We start from the raw sequence: 24927 nt of genomic DNA, 5'->3' as shown, positions 1-24927 counted from the left end.
ATCGGCCCAGAGAGTCGCATAACAATGTTTATAATAAATAATATTCAAAATTATCGTTTATATGATACATATTTATCTTTTTTGACGTTATTAAAGTCACATTTGTTTATCAGCACTGCTGAATAATGTCTTTCGCTTTGAAATAATTTGACGTTATAAAGTTGAAATCAGGGCATTTTCACTGCCAAAAGTTTAGGCTCATAAATTACAAAAATTGCAAATAATACTGGAAAAAACATTTGTAAAGTAAAAAATACCTTTGTAGGAATAAAAATAAGACTCCTACTATCATTTGAGTATCTTACATCTAGATTTACTATGCGTTAAGCGTAGATATTCAAGTATTTCAAATTTCATGCACTTTTGTCTAAGATTGTACGTGTGATACATCCTTAAGGGGATCCTATAGTGGAGACCGAACTTCCTCGACGTCGGCCAATATGCCAATATTTATGACATCGACTTACGACAAGGACCCAGATAGCCAAATCTGTTCGAACAAATAATGCCAAATACTTGCTACAAATTTTGGTTTCAGAAATGGTACAAATTTGCATCAAAATTTGTTTTATCAAATGTTGTCGACAAACTGCTAGCAAATACGTATCAAAACATGCGTACACAATTGACGTCAAATTGATACCAAATATCGAGCAAAGCTTAGTAGTACCTGATAACAAATTGGCACCAAATTGCTGTTAAAGTTTGTTGACTAAACCTAACGCCAAATTGATGCCAAATATTGAGCAAATTTTGGTAACAAAACTTAAGAACAAATTGACGCCAAATACCAAGCGATGTTTAGGGCGTTTCATTCAGATGGCGCGACATGTGAGTCGCCACTTTCAACGCGCCCCCACCTCCTTCCTCGCTCTTGTTCAGTGTCATGGCCGCTCTTGCTGCGTTTCTTCGGACGAGATGAGTACGTTTTCCTTCTTTCGTAACTGATTGAGCTAAGCGGCACGTATTCTGGAGACCAACCGAGCGAGATTCGACTTCCCAAGGAGAGCTCACCGCCAAGAAAAGGAGAGCTTGAGGGAGGATTGAGGCGAGGAGTCCGGTCCAGCGAGCAGGGCCCTTCCGATATTCTCATTTGGGACGCCATATTGGAAGATCGACATTGATCGTGGTAGTACAAGGGGCTCTGCAAGGTTAATTCTCGTCTTAAGATCTGGAATTGCTCTCATTCTTGTGGCTCTGGTTTATATTCTAGCCCTAGAATTGATCTCGTAGACAAAAGCAGAGGCCCCCCTCTCTTTTCTTTTCTTTTTTTTCTTTTCTTTTCTTACTTTGATTTCAATCAGTAATCCAGACTCCTTAATTCCGCCCTGTAAGATCTGGTTAATTCTCGTCTTGAGATCTTGGAATTGCTCTCATTCTTGTGGGTCTGGTTTATATTCTAGCCCTAATGTAATTTTAATATATGCATTACAATTTTACACTGTCAAATAATAAATAATATCGTTTGATAATAATAACAACAGTATAGATAATAGTAACAATTTTATTACTTGACTTATTTCATTCTATTTTTGACAACTCGTATATACATTAATTGTGGCTAAGGTCTATACTATGTCATAGTGTAGATCTTAGCTACATTTCTGGCAAGTCAGTCCAAAGTATGCGGCTTTGTTCTCTATCCTTTTTATCTGTAGCAATTTTATTTCTTTTTATTTTTTAATTATTTTTTATGTATTATCTCTTATGTATCAGGTTTCTGAAGAAGACTAAGTATATAAAGTCGAAACGTAAAACGTTAATTGTATTTAAAATTTGTTTAATTAAACGAGATTTTGTTTTTAAATTTAAATTGATGACCTTTTTATAACTCGAGAAAATCAGCCAGCCTTCCATCCTATAAGTTTATTTTGTACTGTTAGTTTAATTAATTTAGTTATATTTTTTTCCATTAACATTCCATTTGTTATAGTAATTGTGCAGTAGAAAATCTGAAAAAATAAATGTTTTTAAAGAGTAAAGATAGTATATATTTTGAAATCTATGTATTTTATGTAAACATAACATTTAAATTTATTTGCAGTTTATTTTAGAACATGCCAAAAAACACCGTTTCATAAGCTTTCTAAGAAAGTTAAAAGGCAGAAAGTGAATGTTGAAGTTGTAGAAGAACTCAATTCAACAGATTCTTTAATTGAATTCGATCAGTCGCATATTCAGCAAGCACATGCTTCCGTTAAAAGCCAAAGTTCCGTAACACCAGATTTTCTTCATAATCAAAAAGAATCTGAACTTTCTCATTATTCTTAACTTTTTCATCATTCTGAACTTTCTCACCATTCTGAATTTTCTAATAATTCTGATCATTTTGAGTACTCTGAACACTTTGATTTCGAAAATAACGATAATTATAGAGATATATTTAACATTAACAGACACACCGGCAACAATAACGAGGCTCATTCAGATGACAACGATGATAATTCTGAAAACTGCGAGAATAGTGATGAGAATAAAAAATATTCGAAATGTTTCGTGAAAATAAGAGTTATAAAGAAGAGTTATAAGAGTATAAAGAGTTATACTCTTATAGTCTTAAAGAAGAGTTATAAGAGTATAAAGAATATGTAATATTATGTAATAAAATGTTTTATTCTACTTGCCGTTTGAATCTGATTAAGGCAAAATTGTAATATTAGTTTGAAATAGAAACAATTTAAAACAATTTAAAATACAAGGGAAATGCTTTAGTTTTATAACTATTATATTCTTGCAATATTAAAAATTTTACATTTTCTTTCTTTGATTAAAATATTTCTCAAAATAATCTTGGAACTGTTGATGAAATATCGTGTATTTTTTTATCTGTAAAAGTTTAAAGTTTTGTTTGAATAGTTTAAAAGTTTTGTTTGAACGGTTTAAAAGTTTTGTTTGAACAGTTTTTTTCTGCTGTATATTAATTTCTATTACATCAAACACTACAAAATTCACTTCGGTTGCTTGCACCTAAATGATGTATATTATTCTTTTGTTATTTCTTTCTGACAACAGTACTGCATTATTCCATCGTAATCGACGAACTATACACATTGTGAACATTTGTTTATTTCAATTTTGCATTCTTGCAAATAATAAATCGTGTTTCAAGTTTGAACTAGTTGTTTAAATATGCACGGTAGTTATTATTGTATGATTAAAGAAAGGAAAGTTAGTAGTATTAGGCTTATAAGAATATTGTTTTAGATGCATTTTCATAGAAATTATACTCGTGTTTTCAGTAAGATTCTATAAATCCTTCTTATACCGGCCAATGCATTATCTGCGCACGGAGTATGTGTTACAGGCATTATATAAGATTCTCGAGTGTTTACAAATATTGTATGTGCTGTTGACAAAGTTAAATGTTTGCATATGTCAGTAAATTCACATTGTATAACATTTACTGTAATTAATATATAATTAATTACTTTATTGCCACCGTTAGATTTTATAAATGTCTTATAATGTTTTATAAATATAAAGATTTCTTTTAACATATGTAACATATGTATAAAATAATTTATTGTAAATCAATAACAAATTATATGCTTTTTTATAATTTAATGCTTTTAATTTTTCCTAAAAAAAAAAATATTTTAGTATTTATTAATGGCTACGTAACAAGGCTTGCTGCAATTTGGCGTCAAGCTGTGTCATCAAGATTTGCTCGGTATTTGGTGTCAATTTGGCGTCAAGTTCTTTCGTCAAGGTTTGCTCGCAATTTGGCACAAATTTGCTGTCGAGCTTTTGTTGGCAAGCCTTGTTCACAATATGGCGCAAATTTGCCGTTGAACTTTTGCTGCCCTGTTTTGCTCGATATTTGGCGTCAATTTGGTGTCAAGTCATGTACACAAGCTTTGCTAGCAAAACACAAGCGTATTGCAGACACAGATCGCACCGAATTTGTCGACAAGTTTTGCGCGTATTTGGTGTCAATTTGGTTACAATTTGCTGACAAATTGTTTACTGGGGATACGACACGGTTGTGACCAGGGTCGCGTTCAGTAGAACGACTGCTGAGTTGTCATCTTACCAACACTCTACGTTGATTGGTCGATTCACTTATGACTTACGACTTACGATACAACTCATTGTAGACCGGGCTTAAATAATACATTATGCGCATCATGCACAAAACGGGACGCACTCTATGAATACCGGCTTAATACAAACTTTCGACTTGCGTCGCGCAGTTCATAGGCTGGATCTACATTCAGTCGCAGTCGTAAAGCTTTGTGTACACGATACTAGAAATCGGTCCGAGTTTCGGTTTAAGCCAATGAAACTGCTGCTTTTCTGTAAGAGCTGCAAGTTGATTGGCTTAAACCGAAACTCGGACCGATTTCTAGTATCGTGTACACAAGGCTTAAGAGTTATAAGAAATTGACCAATCACAGTTCATTATTCTTCAACCGCAAGGAGAATAATAGACTGTGATTGGTCAATTTCTTACGACTCTTATGGCTTCTGCACACAGGACGCGGAAACGCTTGCCGCGCGGCAAGAAGCGACGCGGTAGCCAATAAACTTTTGGTTCTTACGGAAAAGCAACACGTTGATTGGCTACCGCGTCGCTTCTTGCCGCGCGGCAAGCGTTTCCGCGTCCTGTGTGCAGAAGCTATTAGGGTGCGGTCACATGGACTGATATTTTCTGCGTAACGCGTATCGCGTAACCAATCAGAAGCGCGAATATGCGTAACCAAAAATGCGAAACGCTTCTAATTGGTAACGCGGTTACGCGGAAAATACATGTCATGTGACTTCAGCCTTGGCTACGTTCGGATTCCCACCCGAGTGCTAAAAATCCTATAGTATATGTCACGTGCACTATAGATTTTCAGCACCCAGGAGGGGAATCGGAACGCACCCCTTAAGGCTGATTTATAGAGGCCGTAACCGTTAATTTAAGCCGTAATCTTTAAGAAATTGACCAATCACAGTCGATTGTTCTTCTCACATTCGACTGTGATTGGTCAATTTCTTGAAGATTACGGCTTAAATCAATGGTTACGGCCTCTATAAATCAGCCTTTAGGGTGCAGTCACATGGACTGATATTTTCCGCGTAAAGCCTTGTGTACACGATACTAGAAATCGGTCCGAGTTTCGGTTTAAGCCAATCAACTTGCAGCTCTTACAGAAAAGCAGCAGTTTCATTGGCTTAAACCGAAACTCGGACCGATTTCTAGTATCGTGTACACAAGGCTTAACGCGTATCGCGTAACCAATCAGAAGCGCGAATATACGCAACCGAAAATGCGAAACGCTTCTAATTGGTTACGCGGTTAAGGCCATTGCACGTAACAAAGTTTTAGTCATAATCGTAAGGCCGTAAGAAAATAGACCAATCACAGTCGATTATTCTCCTCGCGCTTGAAGAATAATCGAGTGTGATTGGTCTATTTTCTTACGGCCTTACGATTATGACTAAAACTTTGTTACGTGTAATGGCCTTTACGCGTTACGCGGAAAATACATGCCATGTGACTTCAGCTTTACGATTGCGACTCATTAGGTGCTTTTTATTTAGCGACACAAGTCGACACAAGCGTCACTCTATCTTTTTGGTGTTCATTATGCGGGGTCTACAATGCGAGTCGCAAGTCGTGAGTCGCAAGAATTGACCAATCACAGTCGATTATTCTCCTCAAATTCGATTGTGATTGGTCCATTTCCTACGACTCACGACCCACGACTCGCATTGTAGACCCCCCTTTAGGCTGCGTTTGGATTCCCCACCCGAGTGTTTAAAATCTATAGTGCACATGACATATACTATGGCCGGTATTCATAGTCGGATCTTATATTTAAGACCGTCTTAGGCTGCGGTCCACTTGACGCTACAAATGCTTCGAAGCATTCCTCTTCTCTTTTCTTTCAATGAAGAAAGAAGGAGAAGAAAAACGCTCCAAAGAATTTGTAGCGTCAAGTGGACCGCAGTCTTAGGCTACAGTCAACGTGACGCTACAAATGCTTCGAAGCATTCCTCTTCTCTTTTCTTTCAATGAAGAAAGAAGGAGAAAAAGAACGCTCCAAAGCATTTGTAGCGTCACGTTGACCGTAGCCTTAAATACGATCTTAAGATGTTATGAACCAATCACATAGCCGTATTAGCATCTTAAGACATTACTTAAGACAGTCTTGAAATAAGATCTGATATGAATACCGGCCTATTACTACGTTTACGCGAGCGTTACTTCTGTAGTAACTTACGATAATTCACTCGTTTACGCGGAGTAAATTATCGTAAGTTACTACAAAATCCCGTTTATGCGAAGGAATTATAGTAAGTTACTACAGAAGTAACGCTCGCGTAAACGTAGTATATAGGATTTTTAGCACTCGGGTAGGAAATTCGAACGCAGCCTAGATGTTGAAAAAAGACAGAATGGGCGCGTTCAGCAGAACAAACCGCTCAGTAGCAATCGAATGTGATTGGCTCTTACTTTTAGACCCAACAAATCAACGTAGCGTGTTGATAAGACGACACTCAACAGTGTGTCTGCTGAACGCGGCCAATGACGCGTGTCGACTTGTCGCTAAATGAAAAGCAACCACTATAGGTCGATGATCATAGACATATGCCTATAGGCGCGATGCGCGGCCGCCATCTTTGTTCACGATGTCGGCCGATGCCATTCATTCACACGGGACCTGACGGGACCGTGTGTGTAAACGTGACGCGTTTACGCGCGGAGTGAACTTGTGGCCACCTGCGCGGGCTCAACTGGCACGGCGCAAACACCGTGGAGTTCTTCGACACGCGGCCGCGAAACGTCAGAGGTAGTACGCGACCCGCGTTGTCCGACAACACGCGCGCATTCCGAGTGCACGAACGTAGTTTTTTCACACTTACACCGTGTCGCCCTGCATAAAGAGTTCCGGCCGCTCCGTCAAGAGGTTATCCCGCAGCCAGCCCAGCAGCCGCTTCAGCGTCCCTGCGGAATTAATCACTGGTTACATTAGCGAAGGGAGAAAACGAGCACTGATACGCAAAGGGGCTCGCGACGTGACGTTGCTTACATTCCTCGCCAGGTAAGTCCACTTCGTACCGCTTCCTACCGTCGAACAGCAGTTCCGCCCCACCCCTGCGAACATTCGATCAAATGCGTGATTGTTAATCCCGCGCGACGATAATCGTCGCGGTCGCGTATCGGAATTCCAATCTTCTTGACCTTACCCGAATTCGACGGTGAGAGGGAGTCCAATCGCTGTCATCATGCGTCGAAATCGAGATTTGAAGTACGCCTCTCTCTTTCTCTCTCGTTCGCTCGCTCGCTTTAATGAGGTTAGAATCGGATTTCCGCGGGCGCGTTTGCACGGTGCCTTCACGAGTCGTTTGGCGATGATCGGCGTGGAGTGCCGGGTACGTTAACGCGCGGAAAAAAAGAGGAAAGGGAGAATTGCTACGAATTTCCGGATTTCGTACGCACCAAGGGCCGAAATCGATTGGCGTGATAAAACGAATTGGCAAGAGCTCTCTCGTGCGTCTGCAGTTGTGCACGTATGTATGTACGTATGTGCAACTTACATGCATGCGATTCTCTACCGCGCATGCGCGCGAGTGGCGTTAACCTCGGCACTTACCGCGGTGCGTTTGTACATACGCGGTGCGAAAAGTAGGTACTTCTCCATTGCACATCTAAAGCCGGTTATCGCTTAAGTGACCCTCGAATCTCGGACAGGCAAATCGAACCCTCGATTATCAACCTGGCGGACGCGTGAAGGTTCAAGCGAGGCTCGCGGGTGAAACTGGACAGGTCCGCTCGGCTCTCGCCATCAGCCCATCACGTATGTACGGTCCTGCGACATGCGGGTCATTAATCTTGCGAGAATAATGGCTCGGTGTTGAAAGAAAGAGAACACATCTAACGGCTGATTGTCCGTTCCGCTAGCCGTCCACGTTGCTAAACGAGAACGCGGATCATTCGCGACATGTCGCGTCGCGAACAACGCGACGCGACAACGTACGTCGAAAGCGCGGCCCGTAATGGCGGCTGATTAAAAAGTGTTTTCTGTCGCGCGTCGCGTAACTCACCGGGCCAGCAAGCGCTTGGAAGTCGGAGATAAGTCTGGAACGTTGTCGTCCCGACGCCTCCGATCGTCGGGTAATCAACAGCGATACGTTACCAATCGATAATAATCCGTGGTTCCATCTCGCCCACAGCTTCCCACGATGTCGGAGAACAGCGAGCACTCGCCCGACGACACCGAGACGGAGACAAAGGCGATGGAACCTAACGACTCATCCAAGAGCGAAGTAAAATTAATGATGAATCAGACGGACGCGGCTCTGCTCGAGGACGAGGAAATGCCGACGTACATCAGCGTGTCCAGTACCACAAGACCGGATGATTCGGATGTTGTTAACGCGAAACAGCCAGAGAATGAGTCCTCGCGAGAGGTGGACAGGGACCGCAGCCCGAGCCCATATCCCAGCGACGATCAAGGAGCGAGTAGCGTGTATGTTTTGTCATCCGGAGAAGAAACCGATCATCCTTATAACGACGAGGATGACGAAGAAGAGTATGGAGATAGCGACGGTAAGTTGGTAAAAGAATGTACAAATAATAAAGAAATTGGATTGGCTTGGTTTATCTCAAGTAGACAGACGATGTCTTTGCACTTAGTATTGATATATAATTGTATATTTTTTTTCGTATGTATCTTTAGAATCATTATATTGTTATAGAAATGGAAAATTTGGAACTTGACAATGAATTTGATTCGGAGCGTCCAAGAGACATGAAGCATTTGATGGATGACGAGGATGATGATGACGAAGACGACGAAGATGAGGAAGATGATGAAGACAGTCCTAGACAAATGCATAATGATGATGACGGTATCGATGATAATTATGAGGCTATTACGATGGATTATTACGATGGAAGATCTGATGATTTTATCTTAAATAAGAGATTGAAAAATCGTTACAAGGAAAAGAGTCTTTCTCTTCAAGATTTGAATACGTACGAGAATAATATAAATACTGAATATTTTAAGAGAAGACACTCGCAAGCTTTAAAGCCAAATTATCTAAACATTCCAGAACAAGCTATTGTATATTCTATGATCCAGAAAAAGCAACCAATGCCAGGAAAATATCATTATGTACAAAGCAAAGTTAAACGTTATATCAAAGATATAAAGGAACAAAATAGGCGTTCTATGGAAAAACATGTAAAACAGCATCAGGAAGATGCGATTTACAGTATAAGTAACGATCATAAAAATGATGATACAGAAAAGACGAAGCCTACAGCGACCAACAAGACGATAAAAGATTATGCCGAAAGGACGATAAAAGAGTTGGAAATCGCAGAAATATGCGACAGTAACATGGATAAAGTGGCCTACAATGCTACTACTTCGCCACAAATGATATTAAATGGACAAGATAATCAAAATTGTTTGGAATCAATACATGAAGAATCCGTACAAAATGAAGTCCAAATAAGTATACCATTTGAGTCGACACAGAATGAAAGAGATCTTGCAAACACCGATAATAAGATACAAAAACAAAATGGAACAATCGAAGTTAAACAACTCAAGTTTAATTACCCTGACAGAGAAATTTCACATTTCGGGGATGCTATACAACCACCTCTTATCCAAAATGGTCATCAAGAAGTACCAACAGTACTTTACAATTTGCGTACCTTAAGTTATGAGGAGTATATGCATGGCACTTCTGATTCTAGTCAAAAAACTGATCTAAATAGAAATGCACATGTTATTGAACAAGAATCTGTTCAACCTGAAACATATAATTCAGATCTAATGGATATATCCACAGATAATGAAGATGCTTGTCCTTTAAGAATTGAGGATATAAAAAGCATTAAGACGATGTCAGATGAAGTGAAAAATAATAATGAACAAATAACTTTTGAAAAAACAAATGAATTTAATAAGGCTGCTTTGGACACTTCAGAAGTTACCGCATTACAAAAGAAATTAACACAGAAAACTGTAAAATACAACGGTTTGCTTGATACATATCAAAAACAGCTTATGGAAAATATAAAAATGAAACAGGAATTAGATGAATTGAGAAAAACCTTAGCAAAATATGAGAAAGAAAACAAACCGGAACAGAAGGTTGCATCGGTTCAGACAGACGTTATTATCGATTCTATATCTAATCAACATCAAGATCAAATGGAACCTACACAGGTCAAGCAATCTAACAATAAAGTATCAGGTAGTAGTGTCGCTTCAACGCTGAGTTCTATAGATCAGTGGAGTTCCAGTGCTGGTAATTTATCAATATCCATGAAACCACCGGAAGTAACAAAAACATTACATTCTGACGATAGTATGATACTGATTGATGGTACACCACGGAAAACAACACACTCACTATCACGCGCATTTATTACTTCATCCCGAATCTTGCAAACTCTTTCAAGTATTACACAGGGGAAAACAAATCCAGAAAGTCCATTGACACAAAATTCAAAGAAAAGATTAAACGAAAGTGTAACAATGGATCTGCAAAGTGACGATAATAGCTATCAATGTCAACCTTCTAGCTCCAAGAAAAGAAAGATTACGGACCACCTTGGGCCACCTAATTTTCTACAATCCTTTAAAACTTCTCAAACTGCTGCGGAATCACATCCAAAGTTAAATGAGATACCTAATGCAGAATCCCAGTTTAAAAATGTATGTGATTCGATAAATAAAAATGTAGATTTGCAAGCAAATTCATCTCATGCTAATACAAGTCAATTAGGAGCTACTACATCTACAATGGAAAGCAAGACGGATACCATTGATGATCCAGACGATAATGTAAAATGTTTTGTATATCGTGAAGATGAAAACAGTAAAGATCGTAGTTTTTTAATTCTAGCACAGGAGCCTGAAAAGGACAAGACTATTAATGAAAAAGGACGTATTCGAGAATGTGGTCCATACTTACTTGGTAATGTAGAAGTAAGAATGTCTGAAATAAACGGAACAATCAACATTTGGGGTAAAGAGGTAAGTGATTTTATAAGTTCTAGCTTAAAAAAATATATTTCAAGATTATCATAATCAAACTAAAATGTATTTTTCAGATCAGTCAAGAATCCACTGCTGAGACTGAAAATGAGGCAGAAACATCTACTAAAATAAAAGATAAAAATTATCACTGCTGGCAAAAAACACCGCATACCAGATTCAATGGCAGTAATTTAGTATGTTCAACAAGTAAAAAATCAAAAAGTCCGCCTAAATTTGAACTGTCTTCGGCTGCATCCAATTTTTCATGTCATTCACCTTCGTTTAACATAGCAAGAGCATCTTGTTCTACAGATAAAGCACATGCGGATAAACTATATAGTCCAAGTGCGTGTATTTCCTCTTGCGAAGACTGTGATCTCTCAAAACATCGTAAAGAATGGTTAAGATACAAACGAACACATCCTCAAGAAAAATTACATTCCTGCTGCATTCACAATACTGATATGTCAGAGCAGAAGTGCAATTGTTCCTTGCACAAGGAAAGGCAAAAATTCGAAGATAATTTTAATTGTAGCAAAGAAAAATTAAGTACATCCCAGGAACATCGACGAAGTTTTTCAAAAAATTTAGAGCCTAACAAGCATTTATATGAAAATATCGCTTCAGAAAACAACGAGCACAACTGTAGAAATTGCACGGCATGTCATCATTCACTGCATAATTCAGATAATTGTCAAGAAAGTCATAAATGTTGTAACACGTTGAAAGAAACTTGTGAGCCATTAATAATGAATACAGATCGAGAATATAATGAATCATGTAATCACTCGTCTCCAAATGTTCTACATGAAGAAGAGCCATTAATAACGCTAAAACAAGGTGAAACACCAGAGGTGAGTTTACAAATAATTCTATGAATATTCCAAAATTTGTATGATCATAATTTTGACTATGAGTATAACTATTTCTTTTTCAGACGAGACGACGAAGATTAACTGGGAGAAGGGTACGAGGAATTTTAATGGATCTTATACGAGGGTGTGGAGATTGCTATAATCCTAATGTATCCAGTAATAGCAAAAGCTGTATGCATAAGAAGGAATCTTATTTAAGGAGTTGTTCTCCACAAATCAAAATTTCGCCGTGCGCATCTCCAGAACCATCATGTTCTAATTCAGGACAACCTGCTGGAAGGTGTGCTTTCAAATATTTCGTAAAAATTTTTTAATACGTGGTCCAGAATTGTGATGGCATATAAATGTAACATTTTTATTTGTGAAATTTACAATCTTTTGTTAGTAAAAATGGAAATATCAGATTTTAATAAGAATAAATATCTACTTTTTAAATATTTGACTTAATATCAAGATTGTTTTACTTGTTCACAGATGCTGCCATGTTTACGCACAGCGAATTGAATCTCAACTGGAAGAATTTCGAACGGAGATGGAAAGGATGCGATCGCGTTCAGATGCTATTCTTAATATGCTCAATATGCTTCATTCAGTGGAAACAGACTAAAGGAATCCATTTTAATATTAATTATTTCTTTTTCATATGTACATATATCATATTTTTGTTTTAGTTTCTTTCCTAACCACTATGCCTCGTCCTACTTCATTGCTTATAAAAGAAGTATAGTCGATTTGTTAAATAAAATATATATAATAATATGAGAAAGATATGTTTATACATCCAATATATGCATAGCTACGGTGATACATGTCACTTTTTTGTTAAAGTTTCTAATAAGATAGCGCTGTGTATCTACATTCATAATATATTTTCCATGTGAAGAAATTAGTCTGTGTGAAATAAGTATACGATAAGTATTACAGTTAAGTTATGTGTTAAAAATAATGAAACAAGTAATCGCCATACAGTAAATATACTTGACTCTTGAGTTTGTCTTTTATATTTCAGATATGTCGTTTATAGTTTACATACTTATAAAAAAGATGACAGTATAACAGTTATTTATCAATTAACTTTGTCAATTGTATCAAAATGTTATTGTTTAAAGTATATAAATGCATAACAAGGCTTGTGTGCGTCGTCGAGTAGCATATTTTAATTTTGCTATGTTGAACAAAAATATATAGCATTATTATGGAAAAATTATGTGCACACATTTAATAGTTGCAATCGCAGGAATCATCTACCGGCAAAGCACTTGTCGGTGTTTCTCCTTGGCCGAGAAAGATATTACTGTAAGAAGTCTTGAGGTAGTTCACGTGACCTTGTAACGATTTTATACGGCCTTGCGCGTGTTTGAATGCCTCGTTCAAGTTAGTTATTTGACTCTGCATTTTTTGCCTGATCTGCATACGTTAACGAGAAATGTGTCGTAAATACACTCCTATGTCCATTAACATTTCCACGTAGTATCTACAATTGTTACCTCGTCCCTATCCCGTTGCGCGGCACGTGCTGTTGCTCTACACTGAGCCAATTGCCTCTCCATTTCGGCGATCTGGCCTTGCATCGATCTTCGCATGGTTTCGCATCGCTCCTTTGTTCTCGCCACTTGTCGAGCGGAATCCTCCCTTACCTTAAACAGAAAGAGACTTCAGTATTCCCGAATAATCTTATTTATCTCCAAGTCTACACGTACCTGTTCTAACATCGATGACAACTGTGTGTTCTCGTGCATTTTCTCGTCAATGCGCTTTTGCATCTGCGCCTCGTGTTCCTCAAATCGTGCCAATGTATTTTTCATTCTTTCGTTTTCGTTTCGCAACTCGCTGCACTTTCTTTCTATCTCTTCGGATTTGCCGGATCCGAATCCCCTTTCATCCTATATAAGCGATTGAGATTATTTTTAATAAAAATAAAATTTTTATGAAGTTATAGTTATGAAATAACGACAAATTACAAGCTAAATAATCGCAACCTGAAGTGTCTGATGCTCGTTGCGCAATACGTCCAATTGATTTTGCAAGGTTTGAATCTTATCTTTGCACCCTAGTAATTCCCGCGACAGATCGTCGCAACTACGTTCGGCGACCAAGCGCATCTTTTGCGCGTCCTGCATCTTCATTTGCATCTGTTTCAAGATATCGGGCAACGGTGCAAGTTCGGCTAATTTTTCTTGAAATTGATTCTGCATTGAATTGCATTAACATATAAATTGAGAATATAGCTTTACAAAATTTACATAATTTGAATAACAAATCGCATTAGAACTAGTATTTCATATACTTTAACACGTCCGATTTCCAAAGTAACATTCTCATTCATTCGCGCATTGTCCATTTCCATAAGATCTAATTGTCTGCGCTGTTCTTCAACTTGTTGCTGGGCCTAAGATCACATTAATTTTGTCTTTATAATTTAATCATTTATGCTTAAGAATAAATGTCGAATATAATTTATTTAAAAAATCGTAACGATGACACCAACTTGCAAATATTTATTGCGATAATCCTCCAATTGAGCAGCTTGATCTTGAATCAAAGAACGAAGCTCCTCTAATTCATCTTGCGCTTCTCGAAAGCGTTGCTTTGCCACCATCAGAGCCTGTTCCTGCTCGATGAGATGTTCCTTATGACCTGTCTCAAAATTAATGCATTTTGTTACGTACATTAAATTGGAGATTTATGCACCATTTTTCTATAGTGAAATGAATTACCCTCGAATTTTCCCTTTTCCGCTTCTAGAAACTTTAGTCGCTCTTGAACATCTATCAGCTTTATCTCCATTTGTTCCTTCTCTTCCTTTGCATCGCGCGTATCTTGCTTGAGCTTCTCCGCTTCTGTTCTCATACACGATACCTCGCACAACTTGCTTTTATAATCATCCTGAAGTCGAGCGTATTGTTCGCGAAGATCGCGCAATTGCTGAGCGCAAGTACTGGTTCCCTTCGGTCATAAATTACGTTATTGCGATTATCCAAAACGTGCAAAATAAATTCTCTTATAGTCTTACCATGGCTGCGTTTGTGCAAGAACCAGTGCACATCGGAGGCACAGCTTGCGTAGTTATCTGTATTCGATATAAAAAATATATTACTCTTTGTTTGCTGCTGTCTATTAATTTTGTAAAAAAAAACGAACAAAATATTACGACTTAATTGTGAAAAACACATCAATTGTAAAAATATATTAAATTAAAAAGAGGTACGTATGTACAAACTCGTATTATTTGAAAAGTGAGTATTGCTTGAAAAATTTGGATAAAATACATGCAATGTACTACTATATAAAAAAAAATATATATATATATATGTATATAATATAGTATAGATACAAGCTGTATAGATACTTGAGCGAGAGGCATCGCAGACACAGCAGGTACTTTTGACGAAATAGACGGAAGTCCTAGAGTGGGTGTTACGCATGTCGAAGTCGGAGGTGGGCAACAAGCGCACGGTGCGCAAGGTCCTGTACATTTGAGCAATTTACGTTGCTGTTCCAGTTGTTGTCGCTCCCGTTGTACGTTTGCTAATTCCATCTGCATGTTACGTACCTCAGTTTCCATACTGCCCAATTGTTGTTCCTGAAGTTGTAAAATAAACTCTAGATTGCATTCTATAGATTTAATCAATCGGTTTTTAACTAATTTTTGTACAGAACATTAGAAATAGATTTTATTATTTTGCTACCTCATATAATTAATATACGGACAATACTAGATAAAGAATTGATTAGTTTTGAAATAGAAAATATGTATAAAATTAAAATATAAGAATTATTATCTCTTAATTCTCACTGTGTCATAATTTATCAGACACTATATAGTCATATGCATGCTATAAATTCTGTTTCTAAGAAAAATGGATTTATTTAATAACTAAAATAAAAAGCATCGTACAATGTATACTCGATAAAATAGGTATATATATTTTGTGCTGCTTTTTATATTTTAGTTATGAAATAAATCCACTTTTCTTAGGAACATAATTTATGGCACAATGTATGTATATTTAAGAAAATATAAAAATTACTTCTTCAAAAAAGGTTTTTTAATTATTTTTTTACAATGTTCTTGACTTTTATTACATATGGAAAGGATTACACTCATTTCCAACAGTTCTTAAAACTTACTAATTGTTTAGTGCTAGTGCCATAGGTCGCAAGTTTATCTCCCAATTCTGCGGGACATGTTCCTCGAGGAAGCAATGGCTTGACAACGGTTGGACCTCGGGAACACATCTCCACGTTTTGTAAATTGTTGCTATCTGTGGGATAACGCTCCTCGATTGGCGATCCACCTCCTGTAAGTCTCGGTGAATCTGCGAGATTAAACATTCTTTCTTTACTAGTAAAATTCATCACATTCACAAGCCTTTTTTGACAAATAATATGCAGAACATCTTGTTTCTTAACGGCTCAACTAGATATTATGATTAATACTAGTTATTCTTACTGCATGCGGTTTCTGTAGTTGGCGACAAGGTGTCATTGAACGATGATCGAAAACAGCATTTGCATCGGTAGTAAACGTCGTCCCGGAGTTGCGCGTTAGCTTGTGGACGCGAGGATAATACCGGCGACGTTGATGGAGGAGACGGAGTAACACCTGGACAGGTGTAACAGCAAGTAGGTCTAATCACTAGCTGATTCAAAGCGGCCAATTGGCGACTCAACTCCATATTTTCTTTGACAATTATACGCATTTCTGCCTGCAGGCCGCATACCTTCCTCTGTAAACTCTCGAGAGCTGTATCTTTTTCTAATAAGGCTTCTTCTAACTTGTACCTGTTTGCAGGACAATACAGCTTTCCATACACTCTTGAGCTTTCGCTTTATTTTAATATTAGAAGTACTTTATTTTAATTTTTCGCTATATAAAATCAGAACGTATAATTGAAATGGGATAAAAAGATGGGAAAAAATGGGATCATTTTAAGCTCAAGATGTTATAAAACTTTCAAAAATGAAATGACCATCAACGTGCACATTTAATTCATTGTTATGAGATCGATATACCGTAAAACCGGGTTACGTATAAGTGACATATAATTGACATGCTATAATGCTGAAAACATCGTGAAATCGTCACCGAGGGAACCGTACAATCAAGCATTTTATTCGATCTTCTATTATTTATTATGCAAATAAAATAACCCAGATAGCAAAGCGTGTCTGAGCAAAATCGCGCAAACCTGTGATTGCTTATGATGCTGCCAATTTGCCATACATTTGCTTCAATTGATTTCGAGTAATTTAATATTTGAAGCAACACGCAGGAAACATTAGATATATGTATTGCCAGCAATTTGTCGGCAAGAGAGCAGCATCAAATTTACTTCGCGTTGCTGACAATATGACAGCATTGTGTGATCCTACTGAATTATTACAGCAACATGACAGCAACAGCTCGAATTTTGAATCAGACGATTTTAGACCGCAGCATAAGTTGCCAACAAGTTGCTGGCAAGTTGCTATATAAAATTGTTATATCGTGAAGGCATCAACTTGCCGACAAATGCGGACTCAGTTGCCACAATTCTGATAGCAACACACACATATGTTATCGGCAATAGGCCAGCAACAATGCAGACACGTTGCTATCTGGGAACTATCGAGTATTAAATTTCTTTTCATACTGAGTGTTCTGAAAAAGTCGACCAACACAATTGTTTTTATTTTACCCAAAACTATAATAACTATTTAAATTTCAGTTAAAAAAAATTAAATTTTGTTTATTTTCAAAATATACAGATATCTGAAACAAATCTAAATTTAAATTTCACGTTTTGTGCTATTTTCAAATACTCACCTATATACCTCAAAATATAATCAGATATAAGATATTTTTTGTAAATTTTATATATATATAGAAATTTTATTATCAGATAAAATATGATCCGTTTGCTTTATATATTATATTTGTTTAAAATTTACATATTATAAAAAGGTAAACATACTTTCCACCTTCCAGTTGCGCATTTTCTTTAACCAATTTTTCCTGCATCGTTAACGACTCTGTTAGTTTACCAGTTAACTTTTCAAAACACTTTTCTCTTTCTTTCCGTTCGGTGTCCGCTACCACGAGTTTTGGAAGCACGTCCGTGTAACCGCAAACAATTATTCTCGGAAGCCTAGTAAGAATATGCGATCGAGATTAGCTAGCAACAAATTGTTGTATATAACTATATATACATATAGTTATAAGAATAAAATGTAACTTACTTATCTTCGGGATATTGTATTTGCGGTATCTCGAAGTGATCTTCTTCTAGAATCTTTTTGAATGGTTCTTCGTCTCTTTTTTTAATCTCAATTTCTTCTATTTCACCGAGCCGTTCTACTTCTTCTCGCGCCTACAATATATTTATCGCGTTATATTTTTAACAATTACTGCTATTGCTTATTTCATTTATTTCATTTTATTGGCACGCATTATTGCAGAATTTCATGTCAAGTATATCGCGGAGATATGATCACGTGTAAAATAATTTAGGCAGACTAAATACATCTTTTAAATCTTTTCATAATACTTTTTGAAATTTTTGCGTCAACTGCTCCAGTTCAGCTACTTTTGACGTGAGAACGTCTTGTTTCTCTTGAATCATTAGCGTATCTTCTTCTGTTAACTCAGGTTTCTGCAAATTAAGGAAAACGATATATAAATTATCATAATTATCTCATTAACAACGTCGTACCAAATAACAATGAAACGTTACCTCCGATAATTCGGAAACTTCACGTTTTAATTGTTGGATTTCATCTGTTAGCAGAATGCATCTCTCATTCATTACTTTTAATTCTATGATTATGTCATCGGTTAAAATCGGTGAACTGATTATCGGTTGTACAAATTCCTTAGATTTTATCACTTCATCTGCAATTTTAAAATATAATATTAGAGTAAGAGAGAGAAGAGAGAGAGAGAGAGAGAGAGAGAGAGAGAGAGAGAGAGAGAGAGAGAGAGAGAGAGAGAGAGAGAGAGAGAGAGAGAGAGAGAGAGAGAGAGAGAGAGAGAGAGAGAGAGAGAGAGAGAGAGAGAGAGAGAGAGAGAGAGAGAGAGAGAGAGAGAGAAATGGTTACGATTAGATGTTATAAATTTATATTTTAAGTAATTGAAATATACCTTCCACATCATCAAGTGGGATAGGAGAGGGTGAAAGTTTTTCTGGTAAATCATTTCCATCTTTAACTTTTTCTTTTATTTCCTCTTCATTTTTATCATTGCTTTTGTTTTTGTCATCAATGTCTCCTTCAACTTTGTCTTCATTATCAGTTTTATTTCCTTTAACTTTGTCTTTGTTATCAGCTTTATCTCCTTCAACTTTGTCATCTTTGTCATCAGTTTTATTTCCTTCAACTTTGTCTTTGTCATCAGCTTTATTTCCTTCAACTTTGTCTTCGTCATCAGTTTTATTTCCTTCAACTGTGTCTTTGTCATCAGTCTTATTTCCTTCAACTTTGTCTTTATTAGCTTTATCTTCTACAGTTTCATTTTTATCTTTATTCTTATCTTCACGCTCATCTTTATTCTTTTTTTCGGTTTTCATTTGATCTTCTCTAAGATCTTCTATCGTTGCAGCAGATCCCTCGTCTACAATAACATCTTCAACTGGTTTCTTTTCTTCTTTTTCTTCTTCTCGTATTTCGCTATTTGAGATTTTGTTTTCGGCCATATTTCTACATACATATATTTTATTATTTTGTAATGTTAATAGATACAAATATATTATAAAAACAAAAAAATTATTACCCTGAGCGGTTTTGTTGATTGTGAATTAAATCGTTTAGTTGAAATTCCACCGATTTCGACACTTCCAACGGAAATTTTTTTTCTTTGTTTGTCTTTATCTGATTTTTTGCATTTTGTTTAACTTTGACTCCGTCATGTTTTTCGTACTGAAAGAAGTATTAATTTTATTATCATATTATGAAATATACAAATTATCTCAGCCTTATTTTTATTTTTTAACAATGTATACTTTGAATAATGCAAAATTAATTCTTGTAAAGTACAAAGACAAGTAATCAATTAAATAATTGGAGAATGGACGTAAATAGAATACTACGATACAATAGCGTAATTACCACCTTGAAAACAAACTGCTTGAGGTTTGTTGTCCGTGGCAAAAAAGATTGCAGAAACAGTGTTTCTACATGAGGTTCTGATTTTGTGGCATTAGATATTTTGACTGACTTTTGTTTGTAACAATGGAATGCTAAAGGAAATACATCATGCAAATTCAATGGTTTCTTCAAGTCGAAGAGAGATTCCAGCGAAGCAAACGCGTCTTTCTTTAAGCATGATATATTATCATAATATCCATCATTTTGCTGAAGCTTAGAATAGCTTTGTTTGAAGCTTTGTCCCTTCGAATCATGAGAACTCTTTGCTCTGGTCGGCAAACGTTCGTGCGTATGAGAATATTTTTGTGGAGAAGAATAGTTTTTTGCACGTGGTCGTCGTTTCTGCACAATAGGAGCAACTTTTGTACATAAACATTTTTTTGAAAATTTAGTTTTATAATATTTAAATCTTTTATGTCAATGTAAAATATTTTATTAAGATTATGTAAAATAAAATATCTTAATAAAAGCGATATCTGATATAATTATTATAAGCATTACACATATTTATGATATTGTAATATTATAACAAAATATTTATTTTAATATCATTATTTAATATTTCGCAAATTTTTGCTCTTTAAATAGGATAGCTAAAATTTTAAACGTATCCAAAAACATATCAAAATGAGGTTGAATGTAATGATAATAAGATGTCACACTGGTCACACATATGGTTTTTAAAGATTAATCACGAAACATACACGGTATACGCGCTTTGGTAATTATGAAGGAGAGGGGATTTCTTACCGATTTGGCTGAAATTTCACAATTTTGTGTATTTTGGTGCGTAAAACATAAATCTGTAAGTTAAAACTATCGCTCTCAATTAGGAAAAAAGTTTTACGCACCAAAATACACAAAACTGTGAAGCTTCAGCCAAATCGATGAGGAAGCCCCTCTCCTTCATAATTACCCTCGCTTTATATAAAGAAAAGAATATTTTATTTAGAAATATTAATTTTACCTTCATATTTTTACCTTCGAATCACAGGACCGATTTTGGTTGATCTAGCAAGATATAATAATGATGTATGTGCAGCACAATTGTAACCTGCAATTTCTCCGTTATTTCCTGTGACAAAACTACTTATATCGTCAAATTGTGAGTGGTAATTTGAATGGAGAAATATTTTTGTGTGACTAATCGGAAAGATTGTATATATAAAATATGACACATATAATATACATATGAAAAGAAATTAAATATTTCATATAATGTCACTGTCGAATATTTTGCTTACTTCAAAATATTTCGCAGTTCTTTTTACCGAATACGCAATACGTGTGTCAATTATTTTTATTTTATATGTTCTAACGTATATGTATCTCTCACCTCTTTTCCTTTTTCTGTTTGTTTCGATGCTTGAATATCAATAATCTGCAAGATCCGTTATATCTATAATAAAAAAATATCCGTACACATAAAGCAATATAGATATCCACCAGTACATCGAGAAGAAATCAATAGATAGGTTTATGAATGATTAGAAAACGATATTATCCAACCATCAAAACCACTGACTCACTTATTTAAAAAATGTACAAGTACAATATAAATTTGCACATTGCTTCCTCATAGTTTTTAAGTGTGCAAGTAGAAACTTGCACATTGGTTCTTAATATAGTTTTTAAGTGTGCAAGTAGAAACTTGAACATTGCTTTCTTATAGTTTTTAAGTGTGCAAATTATAAATTTGAACATTATTTCCTCACAATTTTTAAGTGTGCAAATTATAAATTTGCACGTTGCTTAAGCAACATTTTATTTCGCTCATAAAGCTTCTTCTTTTGAAGAAGCCTGTTTTTTTATGCATAATTATTAGTAGATATTTATTAATTTGGCTTCCTCATAGAGGAAGCTTTATGAGCGAAATAAAATGTTGCTTAAGCAACGTGCAAATTTATAATTTGCACACTTAAAAATTGTGAGGAAATAATGTTCAAATTTATAATTTGCACACTTAAAAACTATGAGGAAGCAATGTGCAAGTTTCTACTTGCACACTTTTTTAGATTTTATCATCGACTAGATTTTGAGAATATTTATGTTCAAGATCTTTTAATGTCTCAAAAGTTTTATCGCGAAAAATTCTATAAATATAAATATGTATAGATAAACATAATAATTGTAATTTGTAGATGTAATGTATAAAAATCCATTCTTAGCCAATAACTTTTTATTAATAACGCCTTTTTATTGAAGAAACATTTTTTTAAAAACCCTTTGAAGAATTTTACGGGCATAATTACGTATTAGTTCAACGTCCATGTTTTGTGGATATGTTGGAGTATTACTTATAGCGGTTGCATCATCAAAACAATGGCCGCTCTTAGGCGTCTCTCCGTGTCGTCTTACATTTGACTTTAGATAAGCGCGCCACGAAGAAAGAATACCTTTTCAACTCATTGTCGGCGAATATTTACGGTCATAACGTCATGATGAATCTTAGGTGCATGGTGAATAAATCTTGGTTATTAAAAATACATATATAGTTTGTAGTATTCTTTTTATTTTTTTTATAAATATAAAATAAATTAAATAAAAATTAAAAGAACATTACAAAATATAATATTTCCTCAATGATTAATATTTAATTATTATTATGCAAATTTAAATGTTATTATTGTTCGAGAATGCAATAACTTTAAAAATAACACTCATCACAGACGGCGCGACATTTTTATCAATTCCTTTCTCTATATGTTTATACATATTACAATGAGCTTCAGCCGTTCTCGCAGCTACTTCAGCAAAACCTCTTCGACAACTGATGTTTGGAGACGCGTGTTGATTTCAAACTCGCAATTAAAACTGGACCAAACGGAAGCCGCTATCTCCCCAGGTAGCAGGATGACGTAAGACGTCTTAGTGACGTTTTATTGACGTTAGAGACGTCATTAAGACGTTATTAATACGTCATTTGACGTCACTCTGCTACCTGGGTCACTAGCAGGGCATCGAAAAATCCAGTCACAATTTAACAATTCCGCGAAGCCAGTTAATGATAATAAATGATAAATATATCATTTCCGCTCGCTGTTTTACTTCCGCCAAGTGTGCCCAAAATGTCTGGCATATTCTTTGTTTATCGCATAAAAAACCCCGGAATTTTCATGGTTCATTCATCGGGCAGTTTGTCAGTCGATCATCGGTCAGTCGACGCGAGCAGTCTAAATTACAGTAAACGAAAATGTATAAACGTTAGCGATTTCCGGGACACTTTCACCACTCGGTCTACCTCTAAATTCTAAATCTTATTTAAATTTTGTTGTCGCGAATACTTCTTCCTTTTTCACGCGCCGCGCGAACAATTATGCTAAAGTTAATTTTGTTTAATGTAAGAAAGATCACGCAAGCTCTCGATTAAGCGGACGTATAATATAGTGATAAATGTCCATCAGCAATCGCGTTTTTAAGGATATCGGTTGCCATCTTATTGTCACTTGATATTATAGAGAAAATATTATAGCTTAGCTCGTCACCCCTAATATTTATCGTGACGGACATTATGACCGGAAATGCTTGAAAGAAATGATCCTTCTTCGTGACGCTTATCTGAAGTCCAAAGTCCAATGTAAGACGATCGATGCATCGCAAGAAACACAAGCTGTGTAAGCACTGTATACTGATATAATGCACTGTATTGTAGGTAAGCTTCTTGGTCCACAGTTTGGTCCGGCATTGGTCCGACGTGATAGTAATCGTGTATCCGGTATGCGAGGTACATGCTTCTGCACATTTTGCAGTCGTTCGTAATTCGAGAAATAAATAGCGCCGTTTTCAGGTAGCATGTTGACGTTATTGTGACGTTATTTAATAATTATTTTGACGTCAAAACGTCATTTTAACATTAAAATGACAATAAATAACGTCAGTTTGCTACATGGGTTGTGACACACGTTAAAGCATCAACTTTTGACACATCTTATTCTCAGAACCATAGACGGGTCGATCGTTCTGCTTTTCGAGCGAACGGATATGATCCGGCGTGCCGTGCAGAAACGTAGAGATTAATCACGAAGCTAACAATAACGCAATGGAAAGACAATAGCGATGTTTCGCTCACAAAGTTCAAAGTTGTCTGGATCAGCCGGAATGGAGTCTGCAGTGTGGTGGCTGATCGTGGCCGCCACCGTGATAATCTCGATAGGAGCAAGCCTCGAGGGACCGAACGTATGCACCCGGCAGGAAAAGTAAGCATTCGGAAATCGAGATTAATAATTTCTTCGCGAATTTGTTCGTTCGTTAAACAGCGTTATCGTCGGTGGAATTTATGAGAGCGAGTGTCATTTAGGTATACAATAACGGTGGAAGTGTCTGAGAGACAACCTTACACCGTGAGGGACAGTAAATGGTGTTTTATTTTAATCATACCAAGATTCTGTACCACGTACAGTCTCGAGTACAAGAGAGTCTACAAGGTCCAGGTCGGTTATCTAATCCGCGTCTACGAAGTACTTTCTTATTTTGTGGAAAAGTCTGATCTAGATTTGTGTTTTGTGCTTAATTACTATCGCGGAGCGATAGCAAGCTCAGACAAAAAAGCTGCGGAGAAACGATTATCGGTGGAACGGCGCGAATTACGGTCTGTAATTACGCGTTTCTTGCAGGAAGTGACGGAACAAAGGCCCGTAAAAGAATGCAAAGGCTACACGCCGGAGACTACGAAAGGCGATCGCTGCATTCCAGTCTGTTCCAAGGGTTGTCGCTATGGTACCTGTATTGCGCCTGACGTCTGCGAATGCGAGTCGGGATACCGCGGCTCGTTATGTGATACCAGTGAGAACAGCCTCATTTTTACAGTAATAATAACGGCGGAACATGCATTCCGGTAATACCTGGCGACACGAATACTCTTTTAGTGCACGTATTTTTCATTTGCGATGCAACTGTTCGACCCGACATGAATAACAACGTGTTAGAGTAAC

The 24927-nt window shown here is 36.4% G+C and overlaps 4 protein-coding genes and 1 long non-coding RNA gene across 8 annotated transcripts in view; 3 read left to right on the top strand and 2 right to left on the bottom strand.

Moving 5' to 3' along the window:
- Positions 1–7525, bottom strand: part of Urm1 (Ubiquitin-related modifier 1) — a 53717-nt gene extending 46192 nt beyond the window's left edge. For 2 of the 3 annotated variants that reach the window (XM_071719167.1, XM_071719166.1), the window contains exons 1-3: positions 7180–7523; positions 7023–7087; positions 6856–6937 (exon numbers count right to left, since the gene is read on the bottom strand). In XM_071719167.1, the coding sequence (XP_071575268.1) occupies positions 6856–6937; positions 7023–7087; positions 7180–7220 (188 nt within the window). In that variant the 5' untranslated portion in view covers positions 7221–7523. Of the gene's footprint in view, positions 1–6855; positions 6938–7022; positions 7088–7179 lie in introns of all 3 variants that reach the window. The other variant, XM_071719168.1, reaches the window with a different exon arrangement.
- On the top strand, positions 457–3559 carry LOC139780505 (uncharacterized). The gene is made up of 2 exons (XR_011720260.1): positions 457–2209; positions 2397–3559. It is a non-coding gene; the product is annotated as an uncharacterized lncRNA (long non-coding RNA).
- On the top strand, positions 6602–12861 carry LOC139780503 (uncharacterized). 2 transcript variants are annotated; one of them, XM_071719163.1, is made up of 6 exons: positions 6602–7034; positions 8167–8542; positions 8692–10994; positions 11072–11851; positions 11935–12152; positions 12347–12861. In XM_071719163.1, exons 2-6 carry the CDS (start codon positions 8176–8178, stop codon positions 12477–12479), a joined length of 3801 nt encoding a protein of 1266 aa, XP_071575264.1. In that variant the 5' UTR covers positions 6602–7034; positions 8167–8175; the 3' UTR covers positions 12480–12861. The 2 variants fall into 2 exon arrangements, with proteins under 2 accessions (XP_071575264.1, XP_071575265.1); XM_071719164.1 differs by lacking the exon at positions 6602–7034 and adding an exon at positions 7562–7790.
- On the bottom strand, positions 12604–20410 carry LOC139780497 (uncharacterized; the record flags this gene model as incomplete). The annotated part of the gene is made up of 18 exons (XM_071719160.1): positions 12604–13279; positions 13360–13509; positions 13573–13755; positions 13852–14061; positions 14160–14261; positions 14361–14509; positions 14590–14818; positions 14886–14942; positions 15222–15455; positions 16004–16191; positions 16326–16657; positions 17830–18003; positions 18095–18225; positions 18403–18507; positions 18589–18746; positions 18996–19549; positions 19623–19768; positions 19958–20410. Coding segments are annotated over 18 exons (3744 nt in total), but the record flags the coding sequence as incomplete, so codon positions are not given.
- A 3684-nt stretch (positions 20411–24094) lies between these two features.
- LOC139780496 (protein draper-like) lies at positions 24095–24834 on the top strand. The gene is made up of 3 exons (XM_071719159.1): positions 24095–24192; positions 24294–24426; positions 24610–24834. Exons 1-3 carry the CDS (start codon positions 24095–24097, stop codon positions 24832–24834), a joined length of 456 nt encoding a protein of 151 aa, XP_071575260.1.
- Positions 24835–24927: the final 93 nt, after the last annotated feature.

Source organism: Temnothorax nylanderi, unplaced genomic scaffold (assembly GCF_030848795.1).
Source record: "Temnothorax nylanderi isolate EJ_2023f unplaced genomic scaffold, tnyl_v1.0 TNYL_tig0281_pilon, whole genome shotgun sequence".
Taxonomy (NCBI): Eukaryota; Metazoa; Arthropoda; class Insecta; order Hymenoptera; family Formicidae; genus Temnothorax; species Temnothorax nylanderi.
The sequence above is the reverse complement of the archived record's forward strand: the minus strand, read 5'-3'. Positions and strand labels throughout refer to the sequence as shown.